The 13,263-nt window shown below is 37.7% G+C and overlaps 1 protein-coding gene across 3 annotated transcripts in view; it reads right to left on the bottom strand.

The window, feature by feature from the left end:
* pde8b (phosphodiesterase 8B) overlaps window positions 1-13,263 on the bottom strand; it is a 68,004-nt gene that overhangs the window by 21,887 nt on the left and 32,854 nt on the right. For 2 of the 3 annotated variants that reach the window (XM_003216304.4, XM_008102925.3), the window contains exons 5-13: window positions 12,379-12,436; window positions 6,377-6,465; window positions 4,249-4,327; window positions 3,825-3,965; window positions 2,910-2,998; window positions 2,284-2,344; window positions 1,347-1,398; window positions 344-421; window positions 49-125 (exon numbers count right to left, since the gene is read on the bottom strand). In XM_003216304.4, coding sequence (XP_003216352.1) covers window positions 49-125; window positions 344-421; window positions 1,347-1,398; window positions 2,284-2,344; window positions 2,910-2,998; window positions 3,825-3,965; window positions 4,249-4,327; window positions 6,377-6,465; window positions 12,379-12,436 — 724 coding nt within the window. The remainder of the gene's footprint in view (window positions 1-48; window positions 126-343; window positions 422-1,346; window positions 1,399-2,283; window positions 2,345-2,909; window positions 2,999-3,824; window positions 3,966-4,248; window positions 4,328-6,376; window positions 6,466-12,378; window positions 12,437-13,263) is intronic. The other variant, XM_062972347.1, reaches the window with a different exon arrangement.

Genomic DNA, 13,263 nt, shown 5'->3' with positions numbered 1-13,263 from the left:
GGGCTGTTGATATATACAAAATTACACCAGAACAATTTGGACTTTTACCTTTGTGATTGGGGCTTCTATTGTCATAGAGTGGATTCTTGCCATTGATGAATACCGCCGATTCTGTAAACTTGGGGCTGCCATTCAAGAGAAACGTTTTGGCTTGTTAAACAAAAGCAGACAAAACCCTATCATTTCACCTTTAGAGATAGATGAAATGCCATTTAATCAAGTCAACAATATAAGCGTTGCTTCTATTGCTCATTTTAATACAGATCCCAGTTTCTGAAATCATACCACTCACTTAAAACTTCAACAGTAAAAGTGACAGCTGAGCTACTATCGGATTTCTTACCATCACTACTTCTAGAGGTTATTGATTTGACATCACCAGACTCTTTCCTCCTGTTCTTGCATCTGAAGGAGTGAGATTCTATAAATATTACAGGAAGGTGTTTTAAAAGTGGTCAGTATACATTTTCATAGTCTCATTAACTGAAACTGGGTAATAAGGACAGCTTTGAGAGGTGCATATGTGCATTAGAAGATTCAAAAATACATCAGCATTTTAACCTTGTAGGTACAGTTGTCCTGTTTTATCCACAGGTTCTTCATCCATGGGAACACCCTTTTACAGCTTAAAATTACCTCCTGCCCACCCCACAAAATTTTAAAAAACCTTGATTTTGACATTTTATATAAGAGACACCATTTTAGTACAGCATTCTATACAATGGGATTTGAACCAAAGCCTAGCAAATACCAAAGATCCATTTTTATTGATACAATACATGTAAGCTAGGCTTATGAAAAAAATTATGGTTATATCTAACTACAGGAATATTTTTTTATAAACATAATATATGTCTGATGAAACACAGCACAGCAATTTTATAGGAGTTGTTTGGTGTCACCCCCTTGGATGGTGGCTACTGTGTGCATGCATGTATGCCTTTGATTGATATTAGGCCTCCTGTTCAAACTGGACTCAAAGTACTATAGTCTCCATCCCACTGGACTTGATCCTCAGCATCATGTTCCCATACTTACTTGCCAAGAAGCCACCCCTCTCTTCTAATCTACTCAAATGTCACAGGGAAAAAAATAACTGGAATGAAAAGCCTGGAGTAATGATAGAGTCCTCATATGTTCTAGAAACCTTCAAGAAAGTCTTCTCAATGCCAGCAACTTATAGATTGCCATCATTTAGCATTTTCAAGTTTTCAGACTCTGCATAATGAGACAGCCACACCCACCTCCACTTGGGTCTCCTGTTATATCAACCACCCATCAATCTGAGAGTTGGACTAGTTCTGCATGATTAAATTATGCCATATGAAGAAAAATAATTTTCTAACCTGAGCGAAACTGGTCTCCTGCACACTTCTCATCATGATGGGTCCTGTAAGTCTGGGATTATATGTCAAAAATAAAATGAAATCAGGCATGTAAACTTCCTAGGTGTCAATATTGCAGCAGGTAAAAAAGGAGACTGGATTCTATTGGTAGCTCTACAGTGGATCAACAAGGTTTTTCAACTCAGCAATAGCAATGAAGTTCCCCATCCCAGTTCCTGAAGTAGGACACTGGAATCAAATTTCTGGGTAAGGTAGGAAGCAGCAGGAAAAGAAAAAGGCTACATTCTAGATCGACAGCTCAATCAAAGACACCATAGCTCTGAGTCTGCAAGACCTGAGCAGGGCAGTTGAAAATAGGCTGACTTGGAGATCCCTCATAAATGGGATTGCTATATGTTGAAGTTGATTTGAAAACAGTTATCATCTACTTTTTTTTTTTTTTGCATATCCTTACACCTTTAGTTGCATCTTAAGCAATTTAGGAATGGCCTGGCGTTAGCAAAGAGGGAAGCTCATTCAAAGTGGTAGATTAAAAGGTCTCCCTTCCCACTTAGATCATGGATCATCAGTGCCATTAGTTCTCTATATTGGATAAATATGGAGCCACTTTCCTTTTTTTGCTAGAGTGTATGTTCTATGTAATTTGAAAGAGCATCTCACTAACTAAGCCTGGGAGCACAGTGTGAACATGCCTTATCCTTACCAAATATAGGCCAAGTTTTCAGAGGTAAAATAGCACTGCCACAAATTGGATTAAAATCCATTTTTGAAATGCATACCTGCCACCTTAATTTGATCCATTAAATTACTTCTTGCTAGTTTAGTTTTTCAAGAGAAATTGATTTAAAATATCTATAGCATAATGCAGTACTCAAATAATGTGATATTGTTAACAACAAGGCAACAAACAGGTTATTTTTCAAGGAGAAGAGCCTACCTGCTTGTTGCTATCATTGGTACAGCACAATTTCTTGATTGACACAAAATGTCGGATTTTCCTACCAATATAAAACAATAACCTGTGTTACTTCATACTATAACTATATAACTATTGGTAGTTAAAATAGCAGATTTCCAGTCATTAATAAAGCAAAAATATCAAGGCTTAAGCAGACATTACACATCCTGTAATTATTTTTAGCTGTATATAAGAACTTATTTCAGAGCATTCTGCATTACGCTATATACTGTATGACTTTAAATTTCATGACTGCCAATAGAATCTTATGAAAGTAGTACTAAAATACTATTTTTCTCTATCCCATTCCAAACGACTATGGAATGCTTTGAAGAAATGCCTTATACAAATTGCTATTTAAGATAAATTGAATTGCACTGAACACCAGGAAATGCTGACATATACTTAGTTGAACAGCAGTCTAATAACATTTGAGGAATTAGAATAATAAGTCTTTTACATTCAAATGAATACCAAAAAAGTGTTTTATAATAATACATATGCATATACCTATCTGCCTGTGCATACCCATGCAGAACCAGATCTTGTGTATTTATAGATGAACATATAACAGAGAAACATATTAAAATAAAGTGCACACTTACCCTCCTTGGCCAGTGACGGGTGTTATTTTCACATGTTGCTGAATATTATCTCCAGATTTTCTTCGTGCATAATAAACTCCTTGCCACTCCTGAACAAGTAAAGCGAAAGCAATACTCATGGAACCTCCTTTTTGAAAATAAACAATGCATTTTGTGACAACATAGACTTTTAATGTGACAGATCCAGGGGTACATTTCGTTGTTGGAAACGAAACACGTAATCCTTCATCTTTGTGAATTGTGAAATTATCACTATATCATGGCCATGTAGTGGAAGAGAGACCTGAGTGGTCAATTTCACAATTCATACTGGCAGTGTAGATGGGATTCAAGTCTACCTTTGGAATTAGCAAAGGACTGGCAAGCATTGATACCAACTGAAGAGTTAGCACAGCCCACTGGTTTAGATGGTTGAATGCAGGTGAAAATGAGGGATTACATATGGCATTCCTGCAGGGAGGTCATGCAATGCTATGAGTATAATAAAGGGAGGCCCAGCATATCATCCTTCCAATGTAGCAGTTCATAAGTTAAGGATTAGAAAGCTGGTTTTAGAGCAGGGATGCTAAAATTGTGGTCATTTATATGTTGTTGGCCTACAAATCCCATCCCATCCCATTGCATCTGGAGCTGATGGGAGCTGGAGTCCAACAACATCTGGAAGATCACCTTTTCCTGGGATAAACCTGCCTGAAAGCAGCCTATAATAACCAATACCAGAATAAGAGAGCATGGCTATAAACAGCTATCTTTCCTTGAAGAATCAAAGGCTTTGTGACCTCATTTCTCCAACAATTAAAAGGAGTTCTGTTCTTGATTTGTAATTTATAAAACTGTATGTAAAGGGACTATTTTGATCTCTAATAGAAACAAAGCAGAATGATTCTAGCAGGTGGATTCTAGCTTGGCACCTACTTTTCCTCTTTTGATGCATGTGTTGATTGTGTCCAGCAAGTCTGCACGATTTTTGTCACTTTTTGGAAGCTCAGTTAGCTCCTTCCCTATCAGTTCTCCCTTTTGGTAGCCCATCATCCGCTCAAAGGCTGGGTTAACATACTGCAAGGTAATGAAAACACGTGACCAACCAAGGTAAACATTCATTTCGAAATGCATTCAGTCCCTGTGGATTCTCCTGCCAGTATACACATTTCATAGCAGAAGGCTTCATTGACAGAAAATTAAAAAGAACTGCAAGAACCTATAAAAAATCTACACACATAGACCATAAAAAGCAAATGGTGGTTTATTTCCATGAATAAACAAGTATGGATGTATAGATATTAACTGATAGTGATAAACTGATACATAGATTTTATAAGAAAAAATGTTTTCTCCATACCTGAATTACATGATCTTCACTAGTTATTTCTATGGCTTCATGACAGTGTTCTAGTGCTGTGAAAACTGAATTACAAGCCCTGCAATAAACAAATGATGATCCGATATTAACTTCTGTAAATAAGTGTAGAGGAGTTACATCAGTGCATGAGTCTCACTCACACACAAACACAAAATATGAAAACATTGCTATAAAACACCTTTCTTCTAAGATGTTGATTTAATACATATTTGTTATACTGCTACAGTTTTTATATAACTCTGAAATAACCTTTCCTCGTTTTTATTTAAACAATAACAGCTGCCTACATTTGAGGAAGACAACTCTGAAAAACATGTAGTCCAATCCATCTGGAAAGGGACACCAGATTATGGAAAGCTATTGTATATGATTCCTCAATTATGATGATTATGGTAGTTTTTCACATGTTGTAGTTCAACCCTTGACTGTGCCTGCACCTGATTTCACTGAAGAAGGGGATCATGGGATTTCCAGGCCTGTGAGCCAGCAGTAGATTTTAAGTCCTGAAACAGCCATCTCTGTCTCCAGTAGCTAGTGAAGGCCAAATTCCAGAAAGGGGCCCAGATGCTGTGGAGAAGGTTTTTTGCTAGGGAAGCAAGGTCAGAGGCTGCGATGACCTCAAAGGATGAAATTCCAGGTGGACAGACTAATAAGGTGATAGATAATTTTCATGAATGCAGAGCTGCCCAGCAGAGTTTACAAAGGTCACAGAATTTGTTAGCAAAAAAGCCGTTATCAGGTTCCCAGGGAAGACGGCATGATTTCATGTCTGTATTAGAGAGACCAGAGAGATTTTTCAGCTGTCTGGTAACATTGGAGTTTGAGAAGCAACATCCATAGTCAAGTTTTAGCTAGCTTGCTAAAGAAATTCTACTTTCATGTTTCATGCTTTCAAGTTCAAGTGATTACTTCTAGTTTCATGTATCCTGCTTTCAAGTTCAAATGATTATTCCTGGATTTCTGTATTGGATTTTATGCTGCCTTTTTGTATCCTATGCTGGATGTCTTGTTGTCTTGGATTTTGAAACAACTCTTATACCTGGAATCTTATGAACTTTTCTATACATTTAGACTTAGACATTTTTACTATTTTGCTGAACTGCTTTTTATATAATCTTCAATAAACTGCTTTACTGTTTTAACTTGGACTAGAGAATGGTGGTTAAGGACAGAGGTGCTTCTTGCCCTGGAGGACAACAAAACTGAGATGCATTCAACTTGTGTTTCCACATTGCTTCTCGCTGGATAGAAATAATACATTTATGAATATATATGGGAGAGACATTTGTAACATGTATTCACAGTGGAAAACTAGACAAACATTGGGCATTTGCATGCATTCTGCTTTTGATTCTTCCCTAAAAATGTCCCTTTTGGCTATTTTAAAATTTTCCCTCACTGGGAAAAGTTCCACAACCACAAATAAGTTTGCTTGATAGAAAACCGCTTAGGAGAAGGGTTAGCAAATAAGGAACAGGTTAAATGATCTAATTCTGTAAGTCTCCTCTCCTCAAGTCCTCTATTCTTGGCAAGTCTCAGGCTGAGAATGTGCCTCTGCTGAGATCCCCAGATGACTGTTCAACACAAAACGGCTTTATTGAGGTGACGAGCACATAGTCTGACAAGGGAAGCCAATGTTGTATCCATCCATACTGCAGAAGGATAACACTTTGACGCCACACGAACTGCATGGTTCAATGCTATGGAATTCTAGGATTTGCATTTTTTAATATATACTGACCGTACTCTGTCAGATAGTTCTGGTGCCATAACAAGCTACAAATCCCAGGGTTCCATAAGACTGAGCCATGGCAATTAAAACAGTGTCAAATTGTAATAATTTTGCAGTATGGATGGTCTGCTAGACTCCAACATAAGAAAATACATAGTATGAATGAGGCATTGTAGTGGAAGCAAAGAACAGAGAGAAGAAACAGTTGTGTCCCGGGGGAAGTCCTTAGATAACCCTGACTCTGAGAGGACAGCAAATTATTGCTCATGTTCTCCAAATTGAGGAATTAGACATATGTGGGCAGTAACACAGCTACAATTTCAGGTTTAACCTTTGATGGCACTTTCATTAAGGAGATGAATTTTCTTTACTTACCGTAGTTTGAACTGCGATCGTACTTCACCGTGTTCAATCTGAACCAGTTCATTATAGCAAGCAACAATACTGCTGTTCTCCAAAAATCTCTGGGTGTGTGTGGAGGAAATAATAAAATATAGAGTTAATATGTTTTAATGAATAAAAACAATTAAATTAGCATATTATACTTAAGGATAATGAGATAAGGGGCCCTTCCATGCTGCAATGATTCTGCTGTAACTGCCATCGCTGTATCCAAATAATGAGGGAAGGGGCTAACAGATAATATTTAGTTGTTCCTTCCAGATAATTATTTCTAAACATGATTGGGGGATTTGTGAGCACTTTTAGCAATTTCTAAAGTTTAAAAAATAATCCCTAAAAAATAAAAATAGCAAAATATTAACAAAAGAAGTTTTACTTTTTCAAAAAGACAACGTTGAATCTGAATGTATAAGTGTTTTAAACTATCATGGCAAAAGCAGTTTGTGGAAATGATAAATTAAAATATTTAATTTAAAGTTAATTTCAGCATGACAAAGTTTTTCTAGATGCAGGTAAAAAAATCCCTACCATGGCACAGTTTAACAAAAGCGTCCAACCCATCCTGAGTTTCCTCGGGGAGAAATATAAATAAAGTGTATTATTATTAATAATAATAATAATTCTGAAACCAATTAGTCATAAAAAGCCCTATTTAAAGACTGGGGGAAATCCTAATTCTCCACCCTGCTACAAGTTTAAGATCCATGAAGGGTCCCTGAAATGCTGAATGGAGATTGGGAAATTCATACAATGCAAAAGCCCAAAATAAGCATGGTTGCATCCATTTGGTTCCCATTTGTGATTATAATCTGGAAAAAGAAATTCTCTTTTTAAGTGCAGACACAAACTTTGATAGCAACTCTGATATTCCTTGCCCTGGAGAAGAATGAATAATTCTGAAGCCAGCAAACAAACCTTTGAAGGATCTTCAAATGCTTTTGCTGGAGGGAAGACAACAGTAAAGAGTATATCATGCAATTTCTTTCCTGTATTACACAAGGTATTGTCGATGTTTTCAGGGGTTTGCTGACTGAAAAAAATCCCCAGTTACAAGTTGCTGACTACAGATGCTGAATATCTGAAACGTGATGGAAATGCTATTCACTCATGTTCTAATCCCTGGAAGAGTGGAACTTGCCAGGAAATTCGACCTGTGTAACTGATGTCTGTCCAGAAGGTAGGTTGAGGAGCACATGATTGTGACAATAGTGGCACAACTATGCCTAAGCAGTGGTAGTGAATATGAAACAATTATGGATGAGTAAATCTAGATAATTAGTATGAGTAACAATATGAGTATATCTAGGTACTATTCACAATTCACTACTTAGTTATAGCAAGCAATATGGTGTAGTAGTGCATATTTTCCACACAAAATATACCTAAGATATAGCCAATGAAATCTGTGGGCAATCCTAACTCAAGGTTTATCTCTGTGTAGTTATTGGTTCTGTCCTTCTCATAACCCAGTGGTTCTCAAGCTGTAGGTCCCCAGGTGGTTTGGCTTACAACTCCCAGAAATCCCAGCCAGTTTTACCAGCTGTGACATAACCCCTGAGCAGCATTGTGGAGACAATGCTTTTCACTTTTGCTGATTCTTTTTTGACTTCAAAGAATTTCTACAGAAAATGGCAGGTAGCTTTGCATTTAGAAATAACTTTGGCAGATGTTGGAACGTACAATCTGGGAAGTAGCAAAGATCTATCATGCCAGTGTAAGTTGCTTTGTATCAATAATTCTGCCCCCCAAACCCCCTCCACTCTACACAATAGCATGATGAATCCAATTGAACTAACATAATCTGCAATTTAGGGAGGCAAATTTTCAGATGGAGAGCTCATTAAACTACATTAAACTACAAAATCCAGGATTCCACAGAATGCAGCCAAATTGGAATAATAGTTCAAGCACTGGGTAGTGTTAAGGGGCCCCAGGTGTTTTTCCTCTAAAGCCCAGGAGGTGCCCCACAAAGTATAGAATGTGACTGTGCCACCCATCTGGTTTTATATGAAAGTACATGCTTTCACTATTTATCTATTACCCAGAAATAAAGCCAACAATAAATAGTTAAAATGTACAACCTAAAGATGGCAAAGAGATGTTCAGTGGCATCCTGCCTGAACAAATTGATTGTAACAATTTTTGCATTGAATGCAGGCCCACAAATATGTAAGAGAGAGATGAGAAAGGAAACAAGAGTTGGCACAGATATTTGGGTGAATCATGCTAACGGAAGATGCAGGCATAGCTCAGAGATGATTCACAAGTCCAAGCAGAAGGGCCTAGATGTGAGCATTTCATTGATTGATTGATTCATACATTCATTCACATTCTTTCGTCTTCCTCCCCGGAAAGCTCAAGAAAAACCAATAGCTTACAATTCTGTCCCATATTTTCTGTGCCACCACAACCAGCCTGAACAGTAAGCACAATGAGTCAATAGTCAAAGATAGGAGATTCTGAAGAACAACAGAGCAAGCTCTCAGATGTTCTTTTGAGCCTTTTGGGCATTTCCTTCTCTTGAAGTACAGAATTACATTTTTCTCTTAACTGTTTTGGATCCCCCAAACAAAGTCCTGTCCTGAAGAATGCCATCCCACTGCTGAAGTGAGCTTCAAGAGCAAGCCTGGATAGCTCAGGACTGAGAAGATAGAACCATCTTGTTCTTTAATTCAGGCAACCAAATCTATCTGCAGTCTCCTGAACTATGGATTTCTAATAGCAGGATAGGTGTATGATCAATTTCTGAGTGATTACGCTACGGTGTGGCATGACATTGCCAGGTTCAATAGGAAACCAGCTATAACCCAGATCAGTTTTGTGAATCAATCCTACACAATCTCATAATCACTGCACTATTCAAAAACTGGCACAATTTGAGCATGGTAGCATTTTATGCATGCCACACTAGGTTAGCTTAATGCGAAAGAGTTGCAGCAAAGATTGGGCTTACGTATTTGCCCCTCTTCTTCCCTTACACAGCTAAAGCAGTTCAAAACTATGGAAGGTGTTGAAAAACTATGATTTGTTACATTGGATGAACTAACTGGAGTTTAACTTAATCATGGCAAGGTAAGCAAGGTGTTCTGTAATCATAATTGTTGATGCTGGTTTGTTTAAACTAGTCATAGTTAATATTATCCACAGATCCAGTTTGAGCTGGCAACAATAAAAGTTGTGTCTAAGCAAAAAAAACCCAAAAAAAACCCCATAGAAACTAAAGCTTGCACATTCTTCTTCTTGACCCATAGGATAAGGAAGAAGTACATGTATCTAAGACAGATGGCATCACACTTCGTCTCATTCATTTCACTTATGTATGGTTTATGTAGTTTGGTGAACAAATATAGATAACTCAAACTTTAATCTAGTGCAGGATAGTGGTTGGGAGTAATATTCTCTTTCCCGCCCCCACTGATTGCACCCATACATACTTATCTACAGCTGTATATGAACCAAAATTTTGACTAGAGTATGATTGAAAGAGTTATTGGGGAGATTCTAGAAAAACAGGGTTGTTGTGTGTTTTCCGGGCTGTATGGACATGTTCTAGAAGTATTCCCTCCTGACGTTTCACCCACATCTATGGCAGGCATCCTCAGAGGTTGTGACGTTTTGCCTGAAAAACACACAACAACCCTGCGATTTTGGCCATGAAAGCCTTCGACAATTCTAGAGAAACGGTTGCAGATGTGTGTTTTATGCTGTCTGGGGTTTTGGTCTATTTTTTTCAGGGTAAAATTGCCCTCATTGGGAGTTTAAAGAAACAAAGGTAGTATCATTCTACAGTATAGGACTAAAAACAGTTTGAACACACTTTGACAGCTATGGCTCTATGCAATGGAATCCTGGGATTTGTAGTTTAATGAGGCACCAGTACTCTTTGTCAGAGAAAGCCAAAAACACTGTAAAACTACAACTGTCATGATTCCATAGCACTGAACCATGGCAGTTAAAAGTAATGCCAAACTGTATTAATCTTACAGTGTAGATGTATCCTTGGAGAAAAGATGCTTTGGATACCACAGAAGTGGGTATCATGACTTAATACTGCATGCAAAGGCCTGTACTCCCAGATTCTAATCTGGTACAACTCTGAGGAGGAGGCAGTTTTGCCTTCTAACTATGAATTTAGTTATGCTACTAAGCTAATTAGAGCTTTTCATTATGTTCAAATCTAGGAAGAGCCTATATTATGATTAATGTACGTACAAGAATTCTAAAGCACAGCTAGATCCTAGCTTGTCTAACTCTTCTTAGTTTGTGGGAATGCGGGATGGCAGACATTCTGGGAAGAATGGCTGGCGAAAAAGATCTGTGAAACAGAAGAAATAGATAGGCTGACTATAATGATTAAGGAGAAATCTCTGACTGACTTTAAGAAAGGTTGGGACATTTTTATCTCTTGCTTTAATGATGTTGTTATTGCTGCTGTTGTTGTTGTTTGATACACAACAAGATTAGTACACAGCAAACAAGATCACGATGCTGGCTTTTGTATTGGATCACATGTCAGACATTCCCAAGTGTCCAGGACTATGTGACGTATTGGTGAATAATGTGTGCAGATCCAAGTAGGGTGGCCTTTTGCAGCTGACAGATCATAATTTTGTCAGCGTCAATTCTTTTCAAGTGCTGGTCAAGGTCTCTAGGCACTGCACCCAGTGTGCCAATCACCACTGGGACCACCTTTACTGGCTTGTACCATAATCTTTGCAGTTTGATCTTTAAATCCTTGTATTTTGTAATATTTTCCAGTTGCTTCTCGTCAATCCTGCTGTCACCTGGGATTACAACATAGACAATCCATACTTTGTTTTTTCCACAATCGTTGTTGTTGTTGTTGTTGTTGTTGTTGTTATTATTATTATTATTATTATTGCCAACCACAATGGAAACATTTATCAACTTGAGATTCATGGATTAACGTGTTTTTAAGTAAAATTGTGATTACATTATTATTTAGAGGGAGTAGACTAATAAGGGATAATAACAATCAGATAGTAAGTGGAAGGTTAGTAGGATTTTAAAAGTAAGTGTTTAGTTGTAATTTATTTGCAATGTATAATATATAGCTGTGTAGTTTTGGTAGTTTTAAATATCTAAAATATGTGTTCATTTGTTTTATTTTTTTGTTTTTCTTGAATATTTCAAAATAATAGTTTGAAGGCAAAGTGTAATGACCGTCCTCTTCTAGCCACTGCTGCCCACCCTGCATCACCAAGCAAAGAAGTCCAGGCAGTTTTAGATGTTACTAATTAGATACTATATCCCTCTTTTCCAAAACAAAGCACATACATCTTCACATCTGTCTTAGGAACTTACAATCAGGCTTATAGAAATGAATCTACCATTATCTTTTCTTTTCCTGAAACTTCAGTTTGCAGCTGTCACCCACAATTTTGCTGCTTACTATCTCATTAAACCGCTGAGCTGCTGAGCTTGTTGACCGAAAGGTCGGCTATTTGAACCCAGTGAGTGTAGTGAGCTCCCGCTGTTAGCCCCAGCTTCTGCCAACCTAGCAGTTCGAAAACATGCAAATGTGAGTAGATCAATAGGTACCACTCTGGCGGGAATGTAACGGCACTCCTTGCAATCATGCTAGCCACATGACCTTGGAAGTATCTATGGACAATGCTAGCTATTTGGCTTAAAAATGAAGATGAGCACCAACCCTCAGAGTCGGACATGACTGGACTTAATGTCAGGGGAAAACCCTTACTTTTACCTATTTTATTTACACAGAAGTCAGAGGATGTTTGTAGTTGGCATGTAACCCAAAGAGGTAGCTCAACAGTTCATGATGTTAAAAGAATACATGAGACAAAACAGTGACTGGAGACAGATAAATAGGTGGCTTATCACAACATGAAAATAAATTAATGGCACAGGCATCCAATAACTATGTGACAACAATGGATGAAGATTGATACATGCATTATCACATAGAGAAAGTTGTAATAACATTTACATACCCTATTAAAACCTGCATGGAGAAGGGGAAGGACAGAGGGTTCTTCTTGGCCAGCGGGACTACAGAAATGCACAATATGTCATCACTTAGAGACCTGAAATATTCTGATACATCAGTAAAGTAAAAGTACTCATGCACAGAAACAAGAAAAGAGGTATTTCAGCTTTACCTTCCCATTCTCTTCCCCCTCCATTTCAAATTCTTTTCTTCACATAAATGAACAAAAACTTTGCATGTTGGTAAACGATTACAAAACAAACTGAAATAGAGTTCTCTCCCATCTCTACAAATATTTTTTTCATGTCAGGAGCAACTTGAGAATCTGCAAGTCGCTTCTGCTGTGAGAGAATTGGCTATCTGCAAGGACTTTGCCCAGTGGACACCCGGATGTGTTACCATCCTGTGGGAGGCTTTTCTCATGTCTCCAGATGAGAAGCTAGAGCTGATAGATGGGAGCTCACCCCGCTCCACAGATTTGAACCGCCAACCTTATGGTCAGCAGTCCTGCTGGCACAAGGGTGTAACCTTGTTCAATCTCTGCCAATTAAGTCAATAAGATAAACCTGGGGAAAGGGGGAGCTCACATACAAAATGTGCCCACAAAATGTATATATCCTTTAGTAACTGATAATAGCTATGGTGATTATTTGATGACATTTATATAGAAGAATAAATGTTATCATACTGATTTAATCTGAGTTACAAATTCTGTCTTAAATTACAATTTTACGTCAGCTGTTCAAATTGCCAACCCTGTGAAGTAATGCACTATTTATATTTTCAAAGCACAGAGTTGCAAACCTCATTTCAAGTTTCTCTTGTAATTTTGCAATACTTCTTTGTTAACAGACTCTTAAATCCTGTTACATTTGCATTTTGTGTGTGT

Source organism: Anolis carolinensis, chromosome 2 (assembly GCF_035594765.1).
Source record: "Anolis carolinensis isolate JA03-04 chromosome 2, rAnoCar3.1.pri, whole genome shotgun sequence".
In the NCBI taxonomy this organism is placed as follows: Eukaryota; Metazoa; Chordata; class Lepidosauria; order Squamata; family Dactyloidae; genus Anolis; species Anolis carolinensis.
Note: the sequence above shows the minus strand (reverse complement) of the source record. Positions and strands in the feature narration are given on the sequence as shown.